Consider the following 25,828-nt stretch of genomic DNA (forward strand, 5'->3'; position numbering starts at 1 on the left):
TTTTTTTTTTTTTTTTTTTTAGCTAAACCTTACCAGCAATCTGCAATACGGAACAGATAAAAAGGGCAGGGTTTGTCTGAAATGAGGGAGAAAGACAGAACCCACATGCCCCTCTCCGCTCCCTAGCCTTGGCCCCACAGCTGTTCTTACTGTTGCTAAGGAGCCTTAGGGCTTCATGGACATTGGGCTGTCCAGTCCCCTGACCTGGAAGGACAGGGAGGCCCTCTGGTAAGGCAAAGGGCCAGCCAGAGAGGCCTCGGTGGAGACATCTACTGGTCTCTGAGGGAAGTGTTCAGATGGCTCTGGCAAACCACAGGCTCTAACAGGCCTGGGAATTGAGTGTTGTACAGAAGGACCGTGTGGACTGGGGAAAAGGGAGGTTCTCCAGCAGAAGAGTGGACTGGTCAAAGCTGCATTCCAGGAAGGCTTCCAGGGCCAGATGAGCAGGGTTCTATGAAGGGCTTCTCTCATATGTCCTTCCCACAGGTTTCCAGGTCCGTCCTGCCTGCAGCCAGGTCTATAGCTTCTTCCACTGTGCAGACCCCTCCGCCTCACGGCTCGAGCCGCTACTGGAGCCCAAGTTCCACCTGGTGCCCCCTGTCAGTGTGCCCCGCTACCAGAGGTTCCCACTGGGTGACGGACAGACCCTCCTCCTCGGTAGGCTCTTGGGGGTGGAGGAGAGTGTGCTGAGCAAGAGGCTGCCCGCCCCCACAGCCAAGCAGTACCTCAGGGCCATCCTTTCTGTGCAGCCCCTACAAGCTATCAGTTAGTGGATGACTAGTCTCTTCTGAAGGAGCTCTGGTGGCGCAGTGCCTAAGGCATTTGTCTGCTAACCAGAAGGTTGGGGGTTCAAACCCACCAGCCAAACTGTGGAAGGAAGATGGGGCAATCTACTCTGTAAAGATTTACTGCCTTGGAAACCCAATGGGGGTCTCCATGAGTAAGAATCGACTTGATGGCAGTGGGTTTGGTTTGGTTTTAGTTTAGAGTTTTCTGAGCAGGGCCTGTGTTGTGTACTCTTGAGGGTAGGTCCCATCTGCCTTCAGAGCAGCCCGCCTGTGCTGAGCTCTGTGTGAGGCACTTTGGGACCAGGCCGGGCCCCTCACAAGCTCCCAGTTGAGCCTATGTGGCAAGGCCAGTGTAATGCTCAAGTTGTTAACCTGACTGTAACAGGGATCCACGCTGACTACTACCCCTGAGTCCAGCCTGGAGGGTGGAAGCACAGGGCAGGGAGCTTTCATCCTGGGATGGGTGGCCTTTGACCCAGGCCTACACTGGGAAGATGCATTTGGGCAAGTGGAGAGAGATGGGTGATGGGGTCCGGGAGGGAACAGCAGTAGCAGGGCAGGTGAGCTTGGGGAAGGGCCAGTAGCCACTGGGGCTCAAGTGGGCTGAGCCAGGCAGATACCGGTCAGTCAGGGAGGTGAAAACCAGCACCTCAGCCTTCAGACCCCCAGCCAAGGAGGTTTCCCCAAATGGGTGGGGACTGCTGTGTGACTAATTCAGCATTAAACACCACCCCCATTTCAGTGCAGACTTAGTTTCCAAAGCCTTGCTTTGTTATAGGTAGATGAGGATCTAAAACCTCCATCCCTCATCCTAAAATGTATCCCCTTGAACAAGGGGCTCCCTTTCCTCCCAAGGGCACCCTAGCTCCAGGGCTGGAGGCTGGAGTCCCCATTCATTTCCAGGCTCAGCTGGCAGTCCTTTGTGGCTCAGGGAAGAGCGTGATGAAAGAGGACATGGTTAGATGTCACCCCTGTGGCCCCATCAGGTGCTTTTGGGTCAGTCTCCTAGAGCATCCTCAGTTGAGGGGTGGGAGAGATGGTTGATACCCTGGCTTGGGTCTGCATAACTCACGACAGAGAGGAGGTGAAAGTCAACAGTGTATTGTGGTTGACGAGTCCCCTTGGGCCCCAGTGGGGGTTAGGGGCATGTGCAGGTTCCCTTTTGGGCCGATGAATGAGCAGGGCCAGGCTGGCTCCCGTGAGTGAGGCATGAATGGGCAGCTCTGTTGAGACACTTGGTCCTGACCTTGAAATTCCCCTTCCAGCTGACACCCTGCACACCCACAGCTCCCTCTTCCTAGAGGGCAGCTCTCAGGGCAGCCCACCCCTTCCGGACGCCCCTGCCTCGTCCCCGCAGGCCCTGAGGTCCCAGCGCCCAGGGCGAAGGATGAGTGAGGGCAGCTCCCACAGTGAGAGCTCGGGGTCTTCGGACAGCCTGGCACCCGTGGGTGTCTCCCGCAGTGAGTGAGGCTCTTGGGGGCCCTGCTTGGACTTGTGGGAGGAGGACCTTCCAGGTGGCCATGGGTCCACTGCAAGGCTGCTGAGACTGACCTGCAAGTGGTGGTGGTGGTGGTAGAGGTGGTGGAAGAAGTCTTGGTTGGCATTTTTGCCTTTAAGGAGCACTAGGTCTGTGGGTAGAGACCTGGCATCAGACTGAATCCTCATCCTGGCACTAGGCTGAGCTCTGACCTTAGAGAGAATTCTGATCTCTGACCCTGGACAAGGCCATGAATTCTAACTCTGGACAGAGTGGGCCCTTACCCTGATCCTGTCTCTAGCCTGAGCTCTGATCTCAGAGTGCGCCCTGACCTCTGGCCCTGGACCGGGACAAGGGCCCTGAATTTTGACCCTGGTCCTAGAATGAGCTTTGATCTCAAACAGAGCCCTGACCTCCAACCTTGGACAGGGCCCTGACCTCTGACCATGGACCACGCTCTGACCTCTTCAGTCACAGACTGAGTTCTGAGCTCAGACAGAGCCCCAATCCCAACATTCAGTGTCTCACTGGGAATCACTGCAGCCCTGGGTAAGACTGTGGGTGTTCCTATGGGTCCTATCCCCATTCCTGGAGGGCTGGGCCAGCAGAAGGGCTAGCAGGTAGTGAGAAAGTGGGAGTCATTGAAAGCAGGGCTCCCCGGCCTCCAAACCTGTGCCCTGCGTGTCATGCCCATTGCTGGCTCTGGACTTCAGGGCTTCTACACTGTCCCTTGAGTCAAGGGCCTGGGCAGGCCACTGTTCTCACCTCCCTCTCGGACCCACAGTCACGGCCAAGTGGTGGGGCACCAAGAGGATCGACTACGCCCTGTACTGCCCTGATGTCCTCACTGCCTTCCCCACTGTGGCCCTGCCCCACCTCTTCCATGCCAGCTATTGGGAGTCCACGGATGTGGTCGCCTTCATTTTGAGACAGGTATGCCACCTCCTTGCTGTCTCTGCCTTGGGGCCCCTCTGGTGGCTTCCATCCTGTATCTGGAGAAGGGGGGTACCAGGCAGGCCAGACTGAGCATTTTGCTCTTTATCCTGAGAGCAATGGAAGGGGACTGGAGCATTTGAACAGGCGGGTGGTAACATGGGCAAACGATGTATTTTATAAAGAACACTAATTGCCATGTGGCTTACGGCATGGTTCTTCCTAGATAATGAAATAGAGCAGGAGAATGTACCAGTGTTTCAACTTAGAGACTCCAGCAATGGATTCCTACTTCCATCTGAATCTCAGTTTCCTCATCCATTAAATAAACGGCATAGCAGGAAGACTAGTGAATAGGGAGAGCCTGGTAGGAGAGGTCAGGGTGGGGTGAGGGTCAGATTATGTACAGCCTCCCTGGCCAAGGGAAGGGGCTTGATTTTATACTGGGCTCAATGAGAAGCCATGGTAGGGATCTGAGCAAGGGAGAGATATCAGCTGACTTGTATATTTAGAAGGAAATCTTGGGAAAGCTGTTCGGGGGGTAAGAGAAGCATGAGGCCTGTTATGAGGTGAGCATAGGAGCCCAACTTAGTGACAATGACTTGCACTAGGACACTGGTGGTGGATTGCTGAGAAGTGGCTAGATTTGAGTCATGGTGGTAGGACTTGCTGATAACCTGGGGCATGAGGACATGAGGGGGGTCCAACAAGTCCTGCTCTTTGCTTGAGTAACTGGAGATGCCACCCCCTGGGATGGAGAAAAGCTTGGCTGGGGTGGAGTAGGGGAAAACAGGTCTTGGCTTTGGGATGTATGTGGTGTGAGATGCCTATTAGATGTTGGGTAGGAAGGTGGCTATTATTTCGTGTGGAGCTTGGGGGAGGTCAAGATTAGAGGTAAAATGTTGAATCACCAGAGTTTGGATAGCATTTAAAACTGGTGATGAGTATGATACCAAGAAAGTTACAAGGTCAGGGGTGAGTCCTGGAGCTTCCCAGGGAAGATGAAGGGCCACACAGAGGAGGCTGAAGAGGGGCATCTCTCAGAGTCAGGGGCTAGACAGCAGTGGACCCCTGCAGCTGGCACTACAGTAGTCCTTGGGCCTTGGCAAGAATGGCCTCAGTGGAGCAATGGGGACGGAAGTGTGATAGGAGTGGGTGGAGGAGAGAGTATGAGGTGAGGAAATGGAGACAGAGTATGGAAATAAGTTTGCTCCATAGAGTTTTCTGGGCTGTCATCTTTATAGAAGTAGGTCACTGGGCCTTTTCTTGAGTGGTGCTGTTGGGGTTTGAACTGCCATCCTTTTAGTTACCAGATGAGCCCAATGGTTTGCACCACCCAGGGATCTTACTAGAGGTTTAAGGAGACATGCTATTTTTTATTTTTTAATTGTGAAATATGTGTGATATTGCAGCATATTTTGATGCCTAAGGGAAGGGCCCAGTAGGGAGGGACTAGTCAGTGATGTGGGATGGAGAGGGAAGAATTGCCGAAGCAACATCTCGGGTGGGTGAGACAGCTGGTGCTCCAGGGCTCCCGCTGACCTTCCACAGGAACTTCCAGAGGCAGGTCAGCCATCGGCCTAGCAGGGAGGCAGAGAAGGGAAACAGGTTCAGGAAGGTGCCGGGCCTGGGAGTGGAGGACAGAGGTGGGTTTGAGCAGCACCATTTGAGATCAGGGCAGGATGGTAGGGAGATGAGCTTTGGGGTCCCCAGGCTCTTGAGGGTTCTAGGCTGGGAGGTGGAGAGGCTGGGAGGAGGGCCTGCTGGTGACAAGCTGGTCATCCCTAACACCCTGGGAGGGCGGGACAGGGGTCAGAGGTCCTGACCAGGCACCCGATGGCTGCTTATCAGGTGATGCGCTATGAGAGTGTGAGTGTCAAGGAGAGCACTGGCCTCGACCCTGCAGCTCTGAGCCCGACCAACCCCCGTGAGAAGTGGCTTCGAAAGAGAACCCAGGTCAAGCTGCGGGTACGAGGGGCCGCCCTGGGGGTGGGGCATCCACATGGGCTGGAATGTGGGGGGCCAGAGAGCCAGGGAAGGCACAGAGAGTGGGGGGACCAGAGTGGTCAAAGGCATGGAAGAACCACAGGAGGGTAGCTTGGACAAGGCTTTGAACACTGAGCTCAGGATTTGGACTTGTGCCTGAGGGCAGTGAGGAATCTGGAAGCATTTGAACAGATTTGTGCTTTATGAAGATGGTGTGTCTGCTGTTTTATTTTATTGTGGTGAAATATATACAGGTAGTTTCCGACTTATGACAGGGCTCTATTCCAGAAACTCCATTGTAAGTAGCTTTGGACCTAAGTCAAATACCTCATTTTTTTTTAGTTTTCATTATGACTGCCTTTTATTATGAATATCTTTATAAATCTAACCTTTATTTGTCTTTTGGGGCTAGAAACATTACATATAAATTTATAGATACATTTTAATACATACGTCCATACAAGTACACAAATCATAAAAAACAATGGGCAGTTCTAAGTGTGGTTCATCATACCTTGAGTATGTCCTAAGTCAGGGATTACCTGTATAACCCAAATTTTTCCATTTTAACAAATTTCAAGTAGCACAATTCAATGACATGAATGACATCCACCATGCTGGGCAACCATCACCATTATCCATTTCCAAATTTGGGGCCAATTTTTGAATATGGTGCTCCACTTGGAAGCTATTAGCAGGGTCTGGTTGAGAGGTAATGCAGGCAGGTCTGGAATGAGATACCAAAGTGAAATTGTCATGGAAGGGTGACCAGATTAAGTGACTTTGGTCTTGAAGGCCATGCTGGATGTGGTAGGTGGTAGAGGCCCTCACAGGCCTTTGAGCTGTGGAATGAATTGAAACCAGCAGTGAAGACATATGGGAATGTTGACATGGATACAGATAAAATGATGTGACGTCAGGGTTGCTTTAAAATAACCCAGAGTGGGTGGGGTGCTTGGGGACTAGACTAAAACCAGAATGGTCATGTGTTGACACATGGTGATGCTGGTAATGGGTACACAGGGTTCCTTATACTGTTCTCTCTATCTTCATATATTTTAGAAGTTTCCCACTAAAAAAGATGTATGGTATATGGCCTTTGGGTGTGACCTGTGATGTGACCAGAGGGGACACAATTGTTTCTGGTCTAGGAATGTGGACAGGTGACAGGTTGGAAGGACTGATTATAATCTCAGGGATTGTGTGAGAGAAATAAAAGCAGAGAATGTGCATTTACGGAAAACTTTGTGCTCCTTGAAGACACCATTAGGGGTCTTGTGGTCTTTTTTCTCATGAGTTCCAACAGAAGCTAAGAAGAAAACACGATTCAGTAGGTCCATACCCATATTGGCCAGTTCTAAGGACAATCCAGGGTAGAATGCAAGGTCAAGTCTAGCTTGCAGAGGCTAAGCTGGTTTCTTGCTTTCCTTTCAGAATGTCACTGCTAACCACCGAGCCAATGACGTGATTGCTGCTGAAGACGGCCCCCAGGTTCTGGTGGGGCGGTTCATGTACGGGCCCCTGGACATGGTTGCTCTGACTGGAGAGAAGGTACTGTGGGCTGGTGCCTCTGCTCCTCAGCTGGCCCGACCTGGCCCCAAGTACCACGTGGTACCAAGTGGCACACAGGCGGATTGAGGGCTGCAGGAGTGGTGCTGTGTGTGGGGAGCTCAGAGCTGGGAGCCACTAGCTGCCCAGGGAGGTCAGGGAGGATGAGCACAGAGTAAGGATGAGCTTGGTGTGTCTGAGGAGTGTGGCTGGAGTCCTTGGGTAGTACAAACAGTTAAGCCCTTGGCTGTTAACCAAAAGGTTCGAGATTGGAGTCCACCAAGAGGCACTTGGAAGAAAGGCCTGGTGATCGACTTCTGAAAGATCAGCCATTAAAAATTCTCTAGAATGCGGTTCTACTCTGACCCATGTGGGGTCGCTGTGAGCTGGAACTGACTTGATAACAACTGGGTAACTGGTGGTTGGTGCAGAGAGAGAAACAGGGAGGATAGGATGGTGGGAGGAAGGTGGGAGAGGTTTTCTAGGGCCTTGGGGGGCATGGTAACTACATGTGAGATAGGAAGCTGGTGAAGAGTTTCCATCAAGGGAATTGATGGGGTGTGGATGATGAGGAGGGTGAAAGGCAGAGGGAACAGCGAGAAGAAGTAAGGGCACAGAGCTAGGAAATACCCTTGGGCAGAAGCCTGACCCCAGGTCTGCTGTGCTGTGCAGGGAGCAACCCTGCCCAGCCCCTGCACCAGCCCACAACCCCCCACCCAGCCCCTGCACCAGTCTGCAGCCCTCCATAACCTTCAGTGAGTCCCCTGCCCCCTTCACTGCCTGCAGGTGGATATCCTGGTGATGGCAGAGCCATCCTCAGGCCGCTGGGTGCACCTGGACACAGAGATCACCAACAGCAGTGGTCGAATCATGTACAGCGTGCCGCGGCCCCGGCGCCTAGGGGTTGGAGTCTACCCAGTGAAGATGGTCGTCAGGTGAGACCTGGGAGATGTTCTCATGGTGGGTTCACCATCTCCACGGCCCTTCCCACCAGGCTTGCCCAAGCCCTTTGGGACCCTACTCCTGTCTGCATGGAGAAAGGAAGACAGCCAAGGTCACTGCTCTGGCACCAGGTTCTCTCTGACCCTGACCCCAGACTGAGCCCTGGCTCTTGCCACAAGCTAACCTCCAGCCTCAGGCTAAGCATAAGCATTGGCCCTGACTGCACAGCTGACCACAGGTGCCTTTCAGAGGTGACCAGACCTATGCGATGAGCTACCTCACGGTGCTGCCCCGTGGCATGGAGTGTGTTGTATTCAGCATTGATGGGTCCTTCGCGGCCAGTGTGTCGATCATGGGAAGTGATCCCAAGGTTCGGCCAGGTGCAGTGGATGTTGTCCGGTGAGTGCTACCTCCCTGTGAGGGACATGTTTCCCCTGGGGGTCGGGAGCCAACCACCCTGGAGAAAATGGGCCATGGTTCTTCTGGTTTCCTCTAGGAATTCCATTAGCCTCCCAGGCTAGGAGCTGGGAATTCCTGGCTTCACTTCCAATAGTAATTTACTGAGAGTCCTTGGGAAAATCCCTCCCCTTTCTGGATCTCAGTTCCTTTACTTGTTTGTTCAGCTGAGTGGCTAAACACCCCCTTGGCCCTGGCAGGCCCCATTCTTCTGTCCATGGGCATGGCAGCCCTGCCCCTTCAGGTTTGCCCCATCCTCTTGTCCCAAATGAATGGCAGTCCCACAATTGGGAACTGAGTTGGTGAAGATCTAACTCTGAAACCTAGGAGGCTGCAGCTCTGTCCTTTGAAACAGAGGCAGTTCTGCTGATCTCAGGCTGCCCCAGGGATGGTTCTTTTCATGGAAGACAACAGATGTAGCTCCTTTGGTCTATTTCCTGTTTGTAGAATTCCAAGAGGCCGATAGTGTTCTCTCCTTTCAGCCTTTCTCTGTCTCCTTCAGTCTAAGCTGATGAGTTTCTGCTGTGGTCGTTGGTTAGCTCCAGCAGTCATAGGGTTAATCTCCTTAATAAATGATTGTGTAGCCACATCCTTGGTGAACATTCTGAGACATCTGTGTTTCGTTTACACAACAGAATTCTTCAAGTGAAGTTTTCATTTTGCATAGCACATTTTTAAGTCCATCTCTTTCCCCTTGCATTTTACTATATGTGGAAAGGAGAAACCATATGGCCCTTTTAAGATCTTGCTTAGAAATCTCTTCAGCCAAATATACAGGTTCATCACTTACAAGTTCTACCTTCCATCCAATACTTGAACATAAGTCAGACAAAGTTTTTGCCACTGCATTAAAATGCCCTTCTTCCACTGTCCAATCGTATGGTCATCTTTTTTTTTTTTTTTAATTGTGATTTGGGTGAAAGCTTGTAGAATAAATTCATTTTCTGTACAATAGTTCATACACATTTGTTTCATGACATTGACTACAATTCCCATATTATAATAGCTCTCTTCTCACTTCCTCCCTGTGATTACCTTTTCCTTGTGTCCTTCTTTCCTCTTCCTGCCCTCTCAGCTATGTCCCTGTGCAAACACTGCTCTTCTGATCTCCTATTGGTCATTCTAAGGAGTGTACTTACCAGTATAAATGTCCACATCATTTCGAGGGCTCACCAGAAGCACATTTAATGTCTATATTTCTAGCAAAGTTCTGTTCCTGGTGCCATATGCATTCTCTAAGATGAGAGAGACTTTGTCTGTAGCTCTCCTCACATGCTTCTGAGTCCTCATGAGCACTGCCTTTGCAGACCCTTCGAGGTAATCTGGGCTTTTACTATTAGTCACCTTAAAACCTTCCCAGCCTCTAGCTATTACCCATTACCCAAAACCACTTCCATTTTAGGTATCTGTTAAAGCGCCACCCCACTCTCGGTACCAAATTCTGTCTTAGATATTGAGTGCTGCTATAACAGAAATGCCACAAATGGATGGCTTTTACAAAGAGAATTTTTTTTTCCTTACAATTTAGGAGGCTAGAAGTCCGAAATCAAAGTGCTGGCTCTAGGGAAGGCTTCTTCTCTCTTTTGACTCTGGAAGAACGTCCTTGTCTCTTTGAGTGTCTGCTCCTGGATGATATTCACATGGCCTGGCATCCCTCTTCTGCTGTCTTTGCTTTCTCTCTTGCTTGTTTCATCTCTTTTATATCTCAAAAGAGATTGACTCAAGACATACCCCACACTAACCCTGCCTCATTAACATAACAAAGACAACTCATTCCCAAATGTGATTATAGCCACAGTCATGGAGATTAGGATTTACAACACACATTTTTTTGGACACAGTTCAATTCACAACAGGATTTCAAGCAATTACAGTCAGATGGTGGTCATCTAAATGCTCCCTGGGCCTGGTGTCTGTTCTCTGTTCCTCAGTCCTTGACAGTCTGTGCCCTTCTTCTTGGCCTAGCAAAATCTGTTTCTCATTTTCTTCTTTTTGCTAATCCTTCATATTGACATGTATTGCTTTTGTAAAAGAAAAAAAACATATACTTAGTTTTCATAAAAAGCAAAACAAAACAAAACCCCCAATTTTTTTCCATCCTTCAAGGGTTATCTCAAATGCTATCCCTCCCAGAAAGCCTGCTCTGCTTCCCCCAATCAACATTAATAGCTCTCTGCTCTGGCTACCGTCTTTCAGTTAAGACTGTGTGTTAGCCAGTATCCAAACAGAGCTCACCAATAAGTAGTGGTTACAGTACTCATGTGTTTGTGTGGTCCCTTCCTTTTTTCACTTGTGACCAATAGAATGCAGTGGAAAGGACACCATGTGGCTCCAAGTCTGGGTCATAAGGCTTGTGGCTTCCACCTGGTAGTAGTGTCACCAAGAAGGGTAAAGAAATAGAGGGGGCAGGAGTGGGGAGGGTTGTTGTTGGGGGTATGTGACAAGCTGAGCCAGAGTGTAGATGTGGGGTCCCCCATGTCCCTCCCAGTACTCCATGGAACAGCCCTTCTGGTTTCTCAGGAATGCAGTGGCTGGGTACGCTGTGGGGCATTGGTCGGCTGGCACGGGCTGGGAGGGACCGAACCCTACAATGTCATCTCAGGCACTGGCAGGACCTGGGCTACATGATCCTCTACATCACTGGGCGCCCGGACATGCAGAAGCAGCGGGTGGTATCGTGGCTGTCCCAGCACAACTTCCCCCAGGGCATGATCTTCTTCTCTGATGGGCTGGTGCACGATCCACTGCGGCAGAAGGCCATCTTCCTCCGCAACCTCGTGCGGGAGGTGAGTGCCAAGAGGGGCGGGGACTCGGCTACACCCAATAAGGCGGGGCCTGCGTGGCCTGCCCTTACCCAGTGAGGGTAGAGAGGAGACCCAACCTGAGAATGTAGGGCCCTCAAACACTTGCCTTCCTCTCCTAGTCCCTGTGGGGCTTGGCTTATTTATCCTGCAACCTCAGGCTGCTGTGCCTTGGGGCAGCCCCATTACATGGTTCTCATACTGTCCTTTTAAGAGCCCAATGAGATAGGTGGCATCCTTAGATGCAAATGGTTAACCTCTCTGCTGCCAACCAAAAGGTTGGCAGTTCTAGAGGTACCTTGATAGAAAGTCTGGTGATCTGCTTTCAAAAAGATCAGTTACTGAAACCCTGTGAAGTACAGCTATGCTCTGACACACATGGGTTGCCATGAGTTGGAGATGACTCCATGGTAACTGGTTGGTTGGTTAGTTGGTTGCAAGGTAGGTATTTTTGCCCTCATTGTCAGATGATCCTATTGAGGTACAGTGACTTGCCCAGTATCTCCCAACCCAAAAGCCTAAACACTAGTCCCTACATCTGGTTACTCATTCAATAGACATTTATTAAGTGCCTATTATGTCCTAGGAGAGCAAAGGTGTGGTTCAGTGGTAGAACTCTCACCTTCTATGCAGGAAACCATATTTGATCCCTGGCCAATGCACCTCATGCATCTGTCGGTGGAGGCTTGTATGTTGCTGTGATGCTCAACAGGTGTCAGCGGAGCTTCCAGACTAAGACCAGGAAGAAAGGCCTGGCCATCTACTTCCAAAAATCAGCCAGTGAATACCCTGTGGATCACAATGCTCCAATATACAACTTATTGTGGGGCTGGGATCAGGCCCAGTAGCATTTCATGAGTCAGATGCCAACTTGCTGGCAGCTAACAACAAAACATCATAGTATTCCCTACCCTGTGTGGTGTCAGGGCTACACAAAGACAGACAGGACACAGAGCATGTTCTCCACAACTTACGGTTTAAGACAGTGGTCTCCTAGTGTGGGCCTTGGACCAGCAGCATCTGCATCACCTGGAAACTTGGTGGAAATGCAAGTTCTCTGGCTCTATCCCAGACTTACTGATTCAGGAACTCTATACAGGAGGCCCAGCAAGCTATTTTAATAAACCCCCCAGAGGGTTCCAATGAACACAAAATTTTGGGAACCACTTGTCTAGAGCAGGGGTTGACACACTTTAGCCCATGAGTTGAAGGCTGCCCCCGGTCTGGAGGGCAATGGTGATTCTCCATGGTGGTTTTATATGGCCTGTGAGCTAAGACTGGCTTGCACACTTTTAAATGATTGGGGCAGGGGGGGACAAAAAGAAGGATGATATTTCATGGCATGTGAAAACTATTTGAAATTTAAATGTCAGTGTCCATAAATAATGCTCTATTGGAACAAGGCCATGCACGTTTGGATGGGTGTTGTCTATGGCTGCTTTTTCACTGCAGTGGACAGTTGAGGAGTTGGAGCAGAAGGCAAAATCTGAAAAGTTTGCCAGTCTCTGATCTAGAGGAAGAAGGACATGTAAACTGACAATTTTTTGGTGTGTGATCTTTACTGTAAATGAAAAAGACTCCATTGCTCCATTGGTGAACAGAGGAGAAAGGATTTCGCTTTGCCTGCAAGACCAGGAAAAGCTTCCAGGAGGTGGTAATTTATCAGCTGAGTCTTCAAATGTGTGTATGAGTTTGTCATGTGGACAAAGACACAGTGTGTGCAAAAGGCACAGAGGCAGGGAAGAGCCTGGGATCTTTTCAGAGCTGCAGGCCTCCAGGATAGGGGGGATGTGCAGGGTCAAACGCAGGAGAAGTAGGAGCTGAAGCCCCAGAGGTCATCAGGGGCCCAAGGTTGGCAGGCCTTGAAACTTTGGAAACCAGGCCAAGGGCAATGGCCAAGAGCTTAAAGCAGAGGAGTGGCAGTGTCTGATTGGGTTTTTAGAAAGATCTTGAAGGCTGCTGTGTGAAGGACAGATCGGAAGGAGTGATGAGAGGCAGCGAGGCCAGTGAAGAGGCTGCTGCTCAGGCAAGAGGCCAGAAGATGAGAATCCAGATGGTGTCAATGGGGATGGAGATATAATGAGGAGGTAGAATTGGTAGGACTCAGTGATGGTCAGATGAAGGGAGGGAGGAGCTCTCTGATGTCCATCTTGAGTAACAAGGAGGACTGAGGTGCCACTCACCTGACTATGGACTTCTTGGGCAGACGCTTATGTCCTCTGTTTTACTCACTACTATATCTCTGGCATTAGGGGTAGTGATGGCACACAGTAGGCACTCAATAAATGTTAGTAGATTGAATAAAAGGTCCCTCAGTGGCATAAATGGTTTAAGCTTGATTGCTCACCTAAGGGCTGGTGGTTTGAATGTACCCATTTGTACCATGGAAGAAAAGCCTGGTGAACTGCTTCCATAAATTACAGCCAAGAAAACCTAATGGGGCAGTTCTACTCTGCAATATGTGGGATCACTATGAATCGGAATACACTCAAGGGTGACTAACAACAACAAGAATGAATGAATGAATGAATGGGAGAGAGAAGCAGCTTAGATATCAGGGGAGGAGAGTTCCAAGAAGGAGAGAGTGTCTGTGGGAAGAGGTGTAGGCAAGTGAGAATGTCTGCTGGATGAAGATTGGTTGCTAATGCTCTCAGTGAGGAAGGGACACCTCAGAGGGCCAAGGGGGCTCACCTTGGAGAGTCTTGAGGGTGGGAGGCAGAGTCATTGGAAAGGGCCAGCGGACATTGCAGAGTGAGCTGGGGTGCCTGAGGAAGCAGGAAGGGACAAAGGGGCTGCTGCTTCCTCTAAGACTAAAGCTGGTTGGGAACAAACCAACCAATGAGGTGAGGGGCAAAGTGTTGAGGAAGGCCACAGAAAGTCTGCTCCGTGGTTTGACATCAAAGGCAAAGTGACCTGCAGGACTGGGTAGGTGCCTAGGGAGGGAGGTAAAAAATCAGAAAACATTTTTTGGAGAATAGAAAGAACATGTAGGGCAAGACTATGTGACTCTGTGTTTCTTCAGCAGCTCTCGATGGCCAGGGTACAGAAATGAGAAGGAGAATGATGAGAAGGAAGGAGTGGGGAGAGGAGATTAGGGCCAGAGAATCCAGGGTGGAAACCAGAGAACACAGCGTACCTCAGGGAGCCCAGGCAGGATGAGGAAGACCGAAGACGGTGTGGAAGTGGGGCTGGTGCAAGGCAAGGAGGAGAGAAGTTGGAGAGTGATGGGAGTCATCTGGGTGGTTGTTGCTATCACATGAGATGATGGCAGGATTTGGGGTAGAGAAAACACCCATGATCCAGATGCCCAAGAAAATGCAGGTCCCCACAAGGCTGAGGGGCAGTCAGAGGGGGAGAGAATAGCCAGAGATGAACATGGCAAGAGAGGTGGTTAGAGTGGGAATGTGGCGATTCGGGGTTCAGAGGATGTGTTCTGTCCTGGAGGTGATGGCCATTGATGCTAAAGAAGGCAAGGAGCTGAGAGATGAGGTGGTACGTGGGTTGTCTTCCTGGGGAGGGAGGGCTTAGGAGGAAGGACAACTAGGACTTAGGACCAACAGCCTCCAGTGAATTTGGGGGGAGGGTGATGACATTGATGAGACACAAGGTGAGGAGCAGCTAGATGGTGAGCACCTGAAGGAGGAAGGGGCCTCATCCCAGGGGGAAGGGTGAGGATCTGGATGTGACACCAGCGTGAGGAGGATCTTGGTCGTTCTCAGTACTAGCATGGGCTTCTGGGGGGGACATCACACCAGGTGGCTCCAGGCAGCTCCCAGATGGTAAGCCCAGGGCTAGGGGCAGACAGAACTGAACTCCAGCCCTGGCTCTGTGATACGTGAGGTGTGTACACCATGGACCCTGCCCAGGCATGCTTTGCTAGGTCATTGTATAACTGCTGGGATCATGCTGCCCCAGGTGGGGTCAGTGAGTGGGAGCGGTTGTGATTGACACAAGGAGACCTTGTCAGGTCTGGGTGTGGGATGGGGCAGAGAGGGAGCCATTGTGGGAGCTGAGAGGGTGGACTTGGGGCTTGGTGGGTAACAGAGTACAGATAAAGGGCCCTCAAGCAGGACATGGTCTAGGAGGCCTCCTGGAGGAGATCAGCTGGGCCTGGGCCCCTCCAAGAGCTGCCCTGCCTTTCAGTGTTTCATCAAGATCAGTGCGGCCTATGGCTCTACGAAGGACATCTCCGTCTACAGCGTGCTGGGCCTGCCACCCTCCCAGATCTTCATTGTGGGCCGGGCCACCAAGAAGTACCAAAACCAGTGCCAGGTGGGTGAAGGTCAGGGCTGGGAGGTATGGGCCAGAGAATAGAGGAGTAGGCTGTTCATTTGTTTGCTTGTTAATGCAGTCATACATTTGTTCATTCCTTCATTTGCTAATTCATTCATTCATTCCATAAACACTACTAGGCACCTTCATTGGCAGACCCATTGTTGGGTACAGGGGAGGATCCCAAGTGGAGTTAGATGTAACATCAGCCAGCTCGTAGGAGAGACAAGAAGAATCACAGATAATGACAATACAGTGTAACAAGGGCCATGATGCATGGTGAGGGGCACAGAGAACTGTGGGACCCAAGGTGGGACAGCTAACCTGGACTAGGGGCAAGGTTGACTCTCAGGAGTTTGAAGGAGTTGGATGAGCCGTTGGGAGGAGTATTTGTGGCAGAGGCAGCAGTAAGAGCAGAGGTCAGGAGGTGGCAGAGAACAGCATGTTCTGGGGCCTGCACTGACTCAGCCTGGTGGATATGATGTAGGAGGAAGCAGAGAGCGAGAGTGTACCACGAGCTGCCAGGAGGCCTTGCTGAGTTGAGACTTGCTTGGTCCTCTAAGTAGTTGGGATGAGTGATGGGAATGGACACGATGGGGTTTGTGATCCAGAAGGATCCCTCTGGCTGCTGGTGGAAGGTGAATCTGAAGAAATGGGGAGGCCAAGGACGGCACCCTGGTTTCTGGGTTGGGGGACGGGGTAGGTGACATTGTGGTGGCTGAGAAGTGGGGTGGGAAAGGAGCACACCAAGGAGAAGGTGATGAACTCCATTTCAAAAGTGTTGAATACCAGCTGCCTGAGAGGGAGTGGAGGGTTAGCAGACGGTAGGCTGTGTGCGCTCTGGAGCCCAGCAGAGAGGACCCACAAACGTGGATTTCTGCGGGTCGGCATTTAAGTGCTGCAGGAAGCTGTGTGTGTGTGTGTGTGTGCGCGCGCGCGCGCGCATGCGTGTGCACTTGCCATAGGCTCTATTTTCCGTAGATGCGCCTCTCCTCTGGTGGGAACCCAGGGTACGGGGCTCTGTTGTAAAGCACCAGGGGGGAGCCTTGGACAATAACAAGCTCCCTTCATCTTCGGAGCTGGAGCACGGTAGGGGGTTCTGGGGACATAGAGATGGCGGATGGGCAGCCCCAGGGATCCTGTCCTAGCCGCTGGCCTGATGTCTGTCCCTTCCGCAGTTCCTGAGCGAGGGCTACGCTGCACACCTGGCCGCGCTGGAGACCAGCCACCGCTCGCGCCCCAAGAAGAACAACTCGCGCATGATCCTGCGCAAGGGCAGCTTCGGGCTCCACGCGCAGCCCGAGTTCCTGCGGAAGCGCAACCACCTGCGCAGGACCATGTCGGTGCAGCAGCCGGACCCGCCCATCACCAACCCCAAGCCCGAGCGGGCGCAGAGCCAGCCCGAGTCTGACAAGGACCACGAGCGGCCCCTGCCGGCGCTCAGTTGGGCGCGTGGGCCCCCCAAGTTCGAGTCGGTGCCCTGAGGGGTGAGCGGTGCTCAGAGCAAGGGGGCGCACCAGGCTGCCTGCGGGAAAGGGAGGAGGCCGCCTTCTCCCTGACACAGGCGTTTTCCTGCTTTTTTCCTCCCGTGTCTGTCCAGCAGTGTCCGACCAGAGGGGGCGGGGACCGTGCCTGGCTTTAGGGGGCTCCCTGGGCTGTGAGGGGTGACACCCAGGGGTCGCAGTGCAGTCACTGCTGCCCCCCGCCCCATGCCTGCGACCGCAAGCACAAACCAGGGCTGTTTGTGGCATCCAGGGGTCAGACCTGCCCGAGCTGGAGTATTTGAGCAAAATCAGCCGTCTTTGTGAGCCCCTGAGGCTTGGGCAGGAAGGCAGGGCAGGCCCTACAGGGAGCCGCGCCCAGACCTAGCAATCGATGGTCCAGGCACTCCGCAGGCACAGCTTTGCTGTCTCGAGTGAAGGGTGAGTGGCATTTGTGCCCATCCCCCTGTGCCATCGTGGGTCACCGTCTCGGGTCTGACTCTTCTGTGGCAAAGAGGCCACTATTTGGGCGTGAGAGGGTGTCCCCTGGCTCATCCTCATGCCCGCAGTGTCTCCATGGCCCTCGGCCCGGGGTCTGGTGCTGATGGTCTGTCCTCCTGCCGCTGTCCATTGTTCCGGTCTCTGCCTGGGTCTTCTCACCATTGTTCCGTGGTCCTGGAGGACATGCATCCCTCCCCGCGGAGCCCTCCCCCGTGAGGCTGCAGCAGTAGGTCCTGGCCCAGCAGGGCTGGCAGTGGGCCTTTGGTTTGCTGCCTGCCCTCAGGGGCCTGCCTTTCTCTGTCATTGGAGGCCCTCTCCCAGCTGAGACTAGTGCGAGGTTTTGACCCTTAGGCTTTGTTAGCCTGACTTCTGCCCTCTGGGGCGTTCCTGGGATGGGTCAGTGAGCCACCCCTTCCACACAGCCTGGGAGAGGGTTTCTGGGTGGGTCAGGAGGGAGGAGCTGTGGTCCCGCCTCCTCAAAGGAAGCCACTCTGGGAGGGGTCCCTGCTTCTTGGAGAGCCCTAGTTTGTATGTTTGCTGGCACTGATGCCTGGACTGGGTGTCCCAGGGACAGAGACACCCCCAGAAGGTATTGATCTGGCTCCGCCTCCCCCAGCTCTGCTCGGACGGGCTTCTCCCTCCCGGCCCCCGGCAGGCCTATGCAGAGCTGAGCCTCCAGGCTCTTGGGAATTCATGTGACTTTTGGCACAAACTGTTGTCTTCTCTTCCCTTTTCCCCTGCCACTCAGCTTGGTTTGTGTCCATGACTTCTCCTGGGTGGTTCCCTGAGGTTGGCAGGGCTTGGCCCTTCTGGGGTCCCTTGGGGCCTACCTGGTCCCTCCTGCTGCTGAGGTGAGGTGTTGGCTTCCACACCTCTCCCTTGCTCCCTAGCCTGGGCTCACACCCGCTGTGGGGGGCTCCTGGGGGTTGCCTCTGAGCCCTGTGGGCTATCACTGAGGCTAGTCCCAGCTCTTTCAGCCAGGGCTCTGTGCTGGGGCCAGGCGCCCCCAGATGTCTGTATGCACAGCAGGCACCTGTGTCCGCTCAGTGTTGCTTCTGCTCAATGTCTACCTCGCACAACTCCCATGCAGTGGATGTTCCCCATGAAGGCTGCTGCTGGTGGGGGTGGCTGGGCACCTGGGCGCCCTGTGGGGCTGGAGGGGGCTGGGCTTGCAGCCCCGGTCCCTGGGCTCTCACCACTAGAAATGTCTTCTTCAGTCTGCCAGCTCCTGCCCCATTGGCCCAGCCTGTCTGCCAGCTCTGCTCCACTTTCAGCACTGCATCCCGCATCCAGCCCAGAGTGGCCGGGAAGCCTGCTGGGGAGGGGTGTGGGCCAGCCTCCTTCCTCTCTGGGCCTGCCTCCTGGTGGTTCACACGTGCCAGCTCACCCACTCCCTTCCCCTTTAACATTTCATCTTCTTGGCTCTCCATAAGGCATCCGCCTGTGTGGCAGAGCCACCTCAACCCTAACCCTTCCCATGCCCAGAAGAAGTACCCTGGATTAAACTTGGGCAGATTTAGCCCGAGTCTCTGCAGCTCCACCTCTTTGCAGACACTGGTGATATATTTAATACTCTCAAATGGTAGCATCACTGGCATGAGACACTTTGCCCCCCCGTTACTTCCCATCTCCCCTTTCTGAGGACCCTAGGAGAGGAGCAAGAGGTAATGCCTGGATCCTGGGGAATTTGGAGGCAGAATAAATAGGGTTCTGTGGTTCCGGGGGTTGGAGCTGGGATACAGGACACAGTGGGAGGGCCACCACTCCTCCCTTTTTGGAGTCCCCGATTGGGGCTTGGACAACCACAGCCAAGATGCTGATGGTGTCCAGTGGGGTCTTGTAAACACAACACCCTCAGAACTGTAGTTGGTGTGTGTGAATGTGTGTATGTGCGTTTCTGTACAGTAAAGAGACTCAGATCACTTACGTTCAGTACTGCTTTCACGGCAACTATGTAACCGATAATGCACTTTCTATACTAGTGGTTTGTTTAACTTTGTCATTCTGTTAAGTTGGAAAAAAAAGAACCCAGTCGTATTGTTCTTCAGAGGGGGTGCACTGCCCCTCCCTGAGTAGTTCTGTGAACCCCAATCTGACTGTTTTCTAGAGAATCCTTCCAGCTCCTGGTGTGCCTGCTCCCAGCCGCTGGAAAACAGCTCTTCCCGCCTCACCAAAGCTCCTTGTTTCTTGCGTGGCATGTTCGTCCTTCCTGATCTGGTGGGCTGCCCTGATCCAGGGACTACCTGCCGCCTCCCTCTCACCATTTGCCCTGTTGGGGTTCAAGGTGTGTCCTTAGCCAGGGCCTGTTCTTCTGGCATCATTGCTTTTCTTCTAAAGATCTCAACTCCTCTAGGCTCTGCCAAATATTAAGAAAAAAAAAAGTAGCCCCCTTTCATGCATCTGGATGAATACTCCCCTCCCCCCATCACCTGGGTGCTGACATCTTTGAGCCTCCGTAGTCCAGAGATAAAGGGCCCTCATGGTGAATGGGTATGCACTCAGCTGAGAGGTGGATGGTTTGAACCCCCACAGTGGCTCTGCGAGAGGACCTGGTGATACGCTTCCTTAAAGATTACGGCCTAGACTACCCTATGGGGCAGTTCAACTCCATCCCATGGAATCACCAGGAGTGGAAACTGATACCGTGGCAACAATCCAGAGATTACTGGGGAGTGGCCCTCTCTCAAAATGGAGGTTGGATTTAGTGGTTTTTAAACTACTTTTACCACTTGGAGCCCAGGCCTGTGCCCAGGAAGTGTCCTGCAGACAAAAAAATGGCACGGCACGGCACTGATCTTTAAATGACACCCAGACCCCAGGCAGGTAGCAGTTGGTGGGAGGTGGCGCCATCCACTGTCCCATGCGGTCCAGGTGCTGCCCTAGCCGGGAGGGGCGGCCCTGGCTGTGAAGCCTGCTGGGCCTCTGCAGCTGACCCCCCGCCTTAACAACCAACTTTCCCGCTGAATCCAGGGGCTTTTGGGTGCCAAGTGCTTTGGAAACTTACTCTCTTTGGCTCAGCCAAAGGAAACACTCTTTCCTTCCTTTCCCTGGGGTCTTGGGGTAACTTTCTTAAAATTATACTTAGGGTTAAGTCCAAGAAGTGAGGCCTCATCCAGGTTCTGATCTTCTTGCTAAGAAACAAGGTCCCTGGGAGGCACAAACGGTTTTGTGCTCCACTACCCTAAAGGTTGGCGGTTCATACCCACCCAGGGGCACCTCAAAAGGCCTGGCAATCTGCTTCTGTAAAGATTACAGGCAAGAAAACCCTATGGGGCAGTTCTACTCTGTAACACAGGGGGTTGCCGAGAATTGGAATCAACTCCACAGCAATGGGTTTGGTTTTGCTGAGAAACCAACATGGTGTTTGGGAGGAGAGGCAGATTTTGACTTTCTCCTTGCTGGGATAACAAGAGGCAGGTGGCACCTGGTTGGGCAGGGTAGATGAGGTCGGCTTGCTCGTGGGGACCCTCAGACCCTCCAGTCGTTTTTTTTTTTCTTTGTTTACTTGGTGGTAGCAGCCAGTCTGACCTTGTTCGTGGTCTGACTGTTCCCCAGTGTGCAGCTTTCAGTATTGTCTGTGGTGGGATATGGTTCTGTGGTGAAAAGGTTTCTATTCCGTTGGCTGCCTTGTACAAAATCCGTTAGAAAAGAAAATGTAAAATACCAGATTTCTAACAAGACAAAAGGAAAAAAAAAAAAAAAAAAACCAAACACTATGGAGTTACACGATTTTTACAAGTCTTGATTTTGATGTGAGCTGGTTTTTAACTCTCAAACGTGGTCACTTAAATAAAAACCTTATTTGCCTTTAAAATGTGCTCTCCTCTGAACTCTGCTAAAAACAAAACAAACAAAACCCTTTCCAGTTCTTTGTGCTTTCTTTAAGCTGGGGGTAGACGGGCTGGACAGGGAAGCCAAGCTGGCCCCACCAATCTGTGGTCTGGAGCAGCGCGCTGGGCAGTGCTAGAAAGGAAGAGACGCCAAATGCAGAAAGATCATCTTTATTGTGAAAAAGCAGTGTTATCTAGGAATGTCACACACTGGGTTCTTTCCAAAGAAAAGGACAAAGCCGAATTCTTAAATAGTTTAAAAAGGGTAGAGACGGCCCCTGGACAGTGCTGCACCTCCCCTGCACCCCCATAGTGCCCTGTGCTGATGAGATAAATAGATGCCCTAAGCTTGGAGCTGTAGAGCTGGAAATCTCACCTATCCCTTCTGTTGGGGGCTCTGGTGGGGGAAGCAGGGGTGGGCACAAAGTTCCCAAGAGCCTCAGCACTGGAAACACGGGGGGCATCACTGAGGATATGGATGGCTTTCTGCAGGTCCTGCTCTGGGGACATAGCTCAGAGCTTTCAGAAAATTCCCAGTGAAGACAAGGCAACCACAAGAGTCCAGTGTGGGATGAGTTCTAACCCCCAAATCCCCTGGGTGAGTACAATGACAATCCCTGGCCTCTCCAAGGCTTCCCAAGCTACTGTCAAGCTGTGGTCACTGATGGGCCCAGCTGTGGCTGGAGCAGGAGAGCAGAGGCTTTGGAACAGGCAGATCCTTGTTAGCAGCGGCCCAAGGGTACTGACGAGTCCTGGGGGCTTCCTCCAGGAAGCCCACGGGGCAGCACAGACATCCTGGGTTGGGAGGGCGTGGTGGTCAGATATGGCTTGTTTCCTGCAAGACAGACCTCCCTTTGTGCAGCTCTGTGTGCTCAAGGCAACAGAACTGGGGATACCATAGCCTTCCCTCCAAAACAAGGGGTTGAGAGGTGGCTCTAGCTATTTCAGGGCCCGTCATGCTCATTAGTGATGGGATCCATGAAGTTAGCAGCTCTGGCTCGGAGCAGGTGGGGAGACTTCCATACTTCCTCATCTGCTGTGCCCGTCGGCTCCACGGGGTTTTCCAGAAAAGATCAATTTCTTTAACATGCCTCCATATATGCATTCATGCTCATGCATGAGGGAGGGGAAGACATGCAGAAAGGTTCTTGGGGGAGGGCGTTACCTGAAGGGCACTGTCCTCAGTCATGAATTAGAGAAACGGTCATGTCGCCACTATGGAGAAGGGGGAGGGGTTGAGATCACTGGGTGCTGGTGGCTCTGAGGTGGGATTCCCAACCTGGACTAGACACACAGACCACACCTGGCAACTCAGTAGGAACAAGGTGTGAGATGGCAGGGTCTTTCATAAGAGGCCATCATGGCCACTATAGAAACAGGGAAACAGCCTTAGGGTAGGGCTGATCCAGAACCCAGGCCCTGCTCCCCGGACGGAGTCCTGAGCAGAGACCAGGAGATCCCTAGCAGCCATGTAGCTTTTGCCAGTTCCATGAGCAGGCAGGGCATGGGAGCCATGGAGGGTGTTGGAAGAAGTGCAGATCTTTCAGAAATAGGTACCTGGCCACTTGTAAGGTTCTGGGTGATGGACAAACGGGGGCCCAAGGCCCAGAGTGCTACTCCACACATCTAGGGTGCATCCGTAACCACCATTCCAGTGTAGGACTTTCATCCCCTCTCACGTTACAGATGAGAAGACCAAGGCTCAGACAGGGGCAGGGAATAGCCAGGGTCATAGAGCAGGTCAGAGCCAGAGCCTGTCTTCAGAAAGGACATGGCTCAACTCTGGAGTTTTCACTTTGGAGCATGGCATGTCTACTCACCTGTCTTCAGCCACCATGGCTTTATCTAACTTGTGGTATAGCTTCTGAAGACACTGAATTCCTGCACCCACAGGCTCCAGGTCACTGTCAGACTCACTAAACAAAAGGAAATGCAACATCAGTGACTAGTTGGAAACCTGTCGCAGGAGTACATCACTGTCCCCTGGCCCTGACCCCAACCCAGCACTGGGGCCTGGTCTACAGGTCCAAGAGATGACCACCTGACCCCAGACCATCAGTTCAGGAAGTGACAGAGTGCCTCTGAACACCTGGCAGAGAACAGAGGTCACAGCCCATGAGCTTGGGCAAGTGAGCTCTGTTGTTCCCAACTTTGAGACCAAGCCTTAACCAAAAAAGCAAATCCATTGCTATCGAATTAATTCCGACTTAGAGTAACCTTATAGGACAGAATAGAACTGCTCCATAGGATTTTGAAGAAGGTAAATCTTTATGGAAGCAGACTGCCACATCTTTCTCCCACAGAGTGGCTGATGGGTTCGAACCAATGACATTTCACTTAACAGCTGTGAGCTTAACTGCTGTGCCACCAGCCTGAGCTAAATCCCTCCAGATGGCTTAAAGTTTGCTTTTGGGGCCACCAGGAAGCCTGGGTGAATATGATACAGTCAGAGCTAAGCTCATTGCTTCCTTTTACAGATAGGGAAACTGAGGCCCCAAAGGACCTCCCCAGGTCCCCCAGTAGACATGCTCAGCAGACCCATGGCCCCCGTTATTGTTTTGAGGTCAGGGAAGAGAAATCATGCCTGGACTCGGAGGCCAGAAGCCCTGTGACGAGGCATCGTCCTACTTGCCTGGGGGAGCAGAGGGGCTCTGTGGAGGAGTACGGACTCCGGAAGGCAGCCTCCCTCCTGGCCCGCCGCAGTGGGGGTGCCCGTGGGCCCTTCTGGGCAGAGAGGCTGCGCCACTCCCTCTCCCAGGGGTCCAGGGCTGAGTAGGCAGGGCTGGCTCCAGATAGCCGGGTGCTCTTCTGACTCAGGCTGCAAGGTGGAGGGCTCCCACCCTTCTGTGCCCCTCTCTTCCTTCTCCTGGCTTTCACCTGGGTTTCCACCAGCCACTTGGTACCATTTTGGCAGGACTCTTGGATTCTCTGTGACAGATACATGGAAAGGTTAGCACAAAGCCAAGGGTGAGCTACAAGGGAACCAAACACTGCTTGGTCCTGTGACCCCCCCTTTCTTCCTAGTCTATCTTAATCTGGAAGCTCTGCTGAAACCTGGTCCGTATCATAGCAACCCACAAGCCTCTGCTGACAGATGGGTGGCGACTGCACACGAGTTGCACTGGCCAGGGACTGGGGTAGCTCTAAGCCATGGGCCGTCTCACAACTGCAGGCTGCTGTTGGTCTCAAGGGTGAGGGATGGGGATGATTCCATGCAAAATGGCTCCACTGCAGGGACCCTGCTCACAGCCTCCCAGGTCATAAGCACAGTGGTCAGCAGCAGGAGGGACCATTGAGCCTCTACTCATTGAAGGCCACACTCTCTTTTGGGGACACAGATTGACCCACAGACTCATGGGGAAGGCCCAGAGAAGATCAGGTCCCCTACCCTGACACCAGGAGATAATCTGCCTTCCTGCCTCTGCTCTCACTCTAATCTGCCATCCACATGGCACACAGAGAGGTCCACGGAAGGGAGTGCTGATCAAAGTCCTCCTATAGCTCCTCATGGTCCATAGGATCAAGCTCTAAGTCTTGGCACTGTCATTCAAGGCCTTTCATACCAGCTTGGTGGGAGGATGTAATAGCTGGGAAGGCGCTTCATCAGCTCAACTATCTTTTCCTTGGCAAACCAGAGTCTAGAGGTGAGAGTAAGACCCGAATTACATTTGGTGAGTTATGTGACTTTGGGCAGGTCAGCTCATTTCATTTCTTTGATCCCTGGGTGGGATGAAAACAATTACAGGACTTTTCCAAACAAGGATTGTTCTGCAAAGGGTCCAGAAATAGCTACCTTCTCGGTCTTTCCCTCAAATTCTTCAGAATTCCCAACCAGACAGTCACCCCTCACCCCCATTCTCTCCTCAGGAGGTCTAGTTACACTCCTGGGTTCTTTTCCTTCTCAGTAGTAACTCCTGATGTCTCCAGCTTCAGGTTGGAAGCCATGTCTACTTGGAAGACTGATGGGCACCTCACGCCCAACACGTCTGACATCTTCTTGCCCACCTGTTTCATCTGATATCAGATCCTCTCAAACCTACACTGGGAATAGCTCCGGAAGCTGTGCACTCCTTTCCAGGTCCAGGCCCCCAAGCCTCTTCAAGGGTGAATCTGCCTCTAATCCTTTTACTACCAAGTAGCCACAGATCAATATGCTAATCTGATCATGTCCCCACCTGTTGAAATTCTTCCCATTGGCTATCAGTTGTTCTTGGGAGAATCTAACTAAACACCTAGGAGCTCTGGTAGCATAGTGCCTAAGGCACTTGACTGCTAACCAGAAGGCTGGAGGTTCAAACCCACCAGCCCCTCCTCGGAAGGAAGGTTGGGCAATCTATTTCCGTAGTGATACTGCCTCGGCAACCCAAGGAGGGGTCGCTATGAGTCGGGGCCAACTCGATGGCACATAACAACAATAACAACAACTAAACGCCTTTAGCACAGAGTCCCCTCTCTCCCTATCCCACCTCGTTCTCTGTTCTCAGACCATGGTGGCATTATTAGCTGCCTTCAAGTTGGCCTCCAACTCACGGTGCACAAGGGAACCAAACGCTGCTCAGTCCTGTGACCCACCTTCCTTCCTGGTCTGTCCCAGTCTGGAAGTTCTGCTCAAACTGTTCAGCAACAGAGCAGCGCACGGACCTCTGCAGACAGTCAAGCGGCAGCTGCACGAGGTACACCGGCAGGAATCAAAGCTGAGCCTCCCGCGTGCAAGGTGAGAACTCTCCCACTGACCAGCCTTCCCTCCACCTCCCTATCCTTCCGCGTGCAAGGTGCGAACTCTCCCACTGACCAGCCTTCCCTCCACCTCCCT

The 25,828-nt window shown here is 52.4% G+C and overlaps 2 protein-coding genes across 2 annotated transcripts in view; one reads left to right on the forward strand and one right to left on the reverse strand.

The window, feature by feature from the left end:
• Nucleotides 1-16,687, forward strand: part of PITPNM3 (PITPNM family member 3) — a 144,970-nt gene extending 128,283 nt beyond the window's left edge. Inside the window, exons 10-19 of the mRNA XM_042780494.1 lie at nt 487-657; nt 2,054-2,248; nt 3,050-3,198; nt 5,050-5,166; nt 6,619-6,735; nt 7,519-7,667; nt 7,924-8,073; nt 10,733-10,916; nt 15,075-15,203; nt 16,382-16,687. Of these exons, the coding sequence (XP_042636428.1) occupies nt 487-657; nt 2,054-2,248; nt 3,050-3,198; nt 5,050-5,166; nt 6,619-6,735; nt 7,519-7,667; nt 7,924-8,073; nt 10,733-10,916; nt 15,075-15,203; nt 16,382-16,687 (1,667 nt within the window). The remainder of the gene's footprint in view (nt 1-486; nt 658-2,053; nt 2,249-3,049; nt 3,199-5,049; nt 5,167-6,618; nt 6,736-7,518; nt 7,668-7,923; nt 8,074-10,732; nt 10,917-15,074; nt 15,204-16,381) is intronic.
• Nucleotides 16,688-22,196: 5,509 nt separating this feature from the next.
• The window catches only part of PIMREG (PICALM interacting mitotic regulator), a 5,521-nt gene continuing 1,889 nt past the window's right edge, over nt 22,197-25,828 (reverse strand). The window contains exons 2-4 of the mRNA XM_007937508.1: nt 23,648-23,943; nt 22,836-22,931; nt 22,197-22,230 (exon numbers count right to left, since the gene is read on the reverse strand). Coding sequence (XP_007935699.1) covers nt 22,197-22,230; nt 22,836-22,931; nt 23,648-23,943 — 426 coding nt within the window. The remainder of the gene's footprint in view (nt 22,231-22,835; nt 22,932-23,647; nt 23,944-25,828) is intronic.

The sequence above is a fragment of the Orycteropus afer genome, unplaced genomic scaffold, assembly GCF_000298275.1.
Source record: "Orycteropus afer afer isolate SDZICR_OR568_19922 unplaced genomic scaffold, OryAfe1.0 scaffold00042, whole genome shotgun sequence".
Lineage (NCBI taxonomy): Eukaryota > Metazoa > Chordata > Mammalia > Tubulidentata > Orycteropodidae > Orycteropus > Orycteropus afer.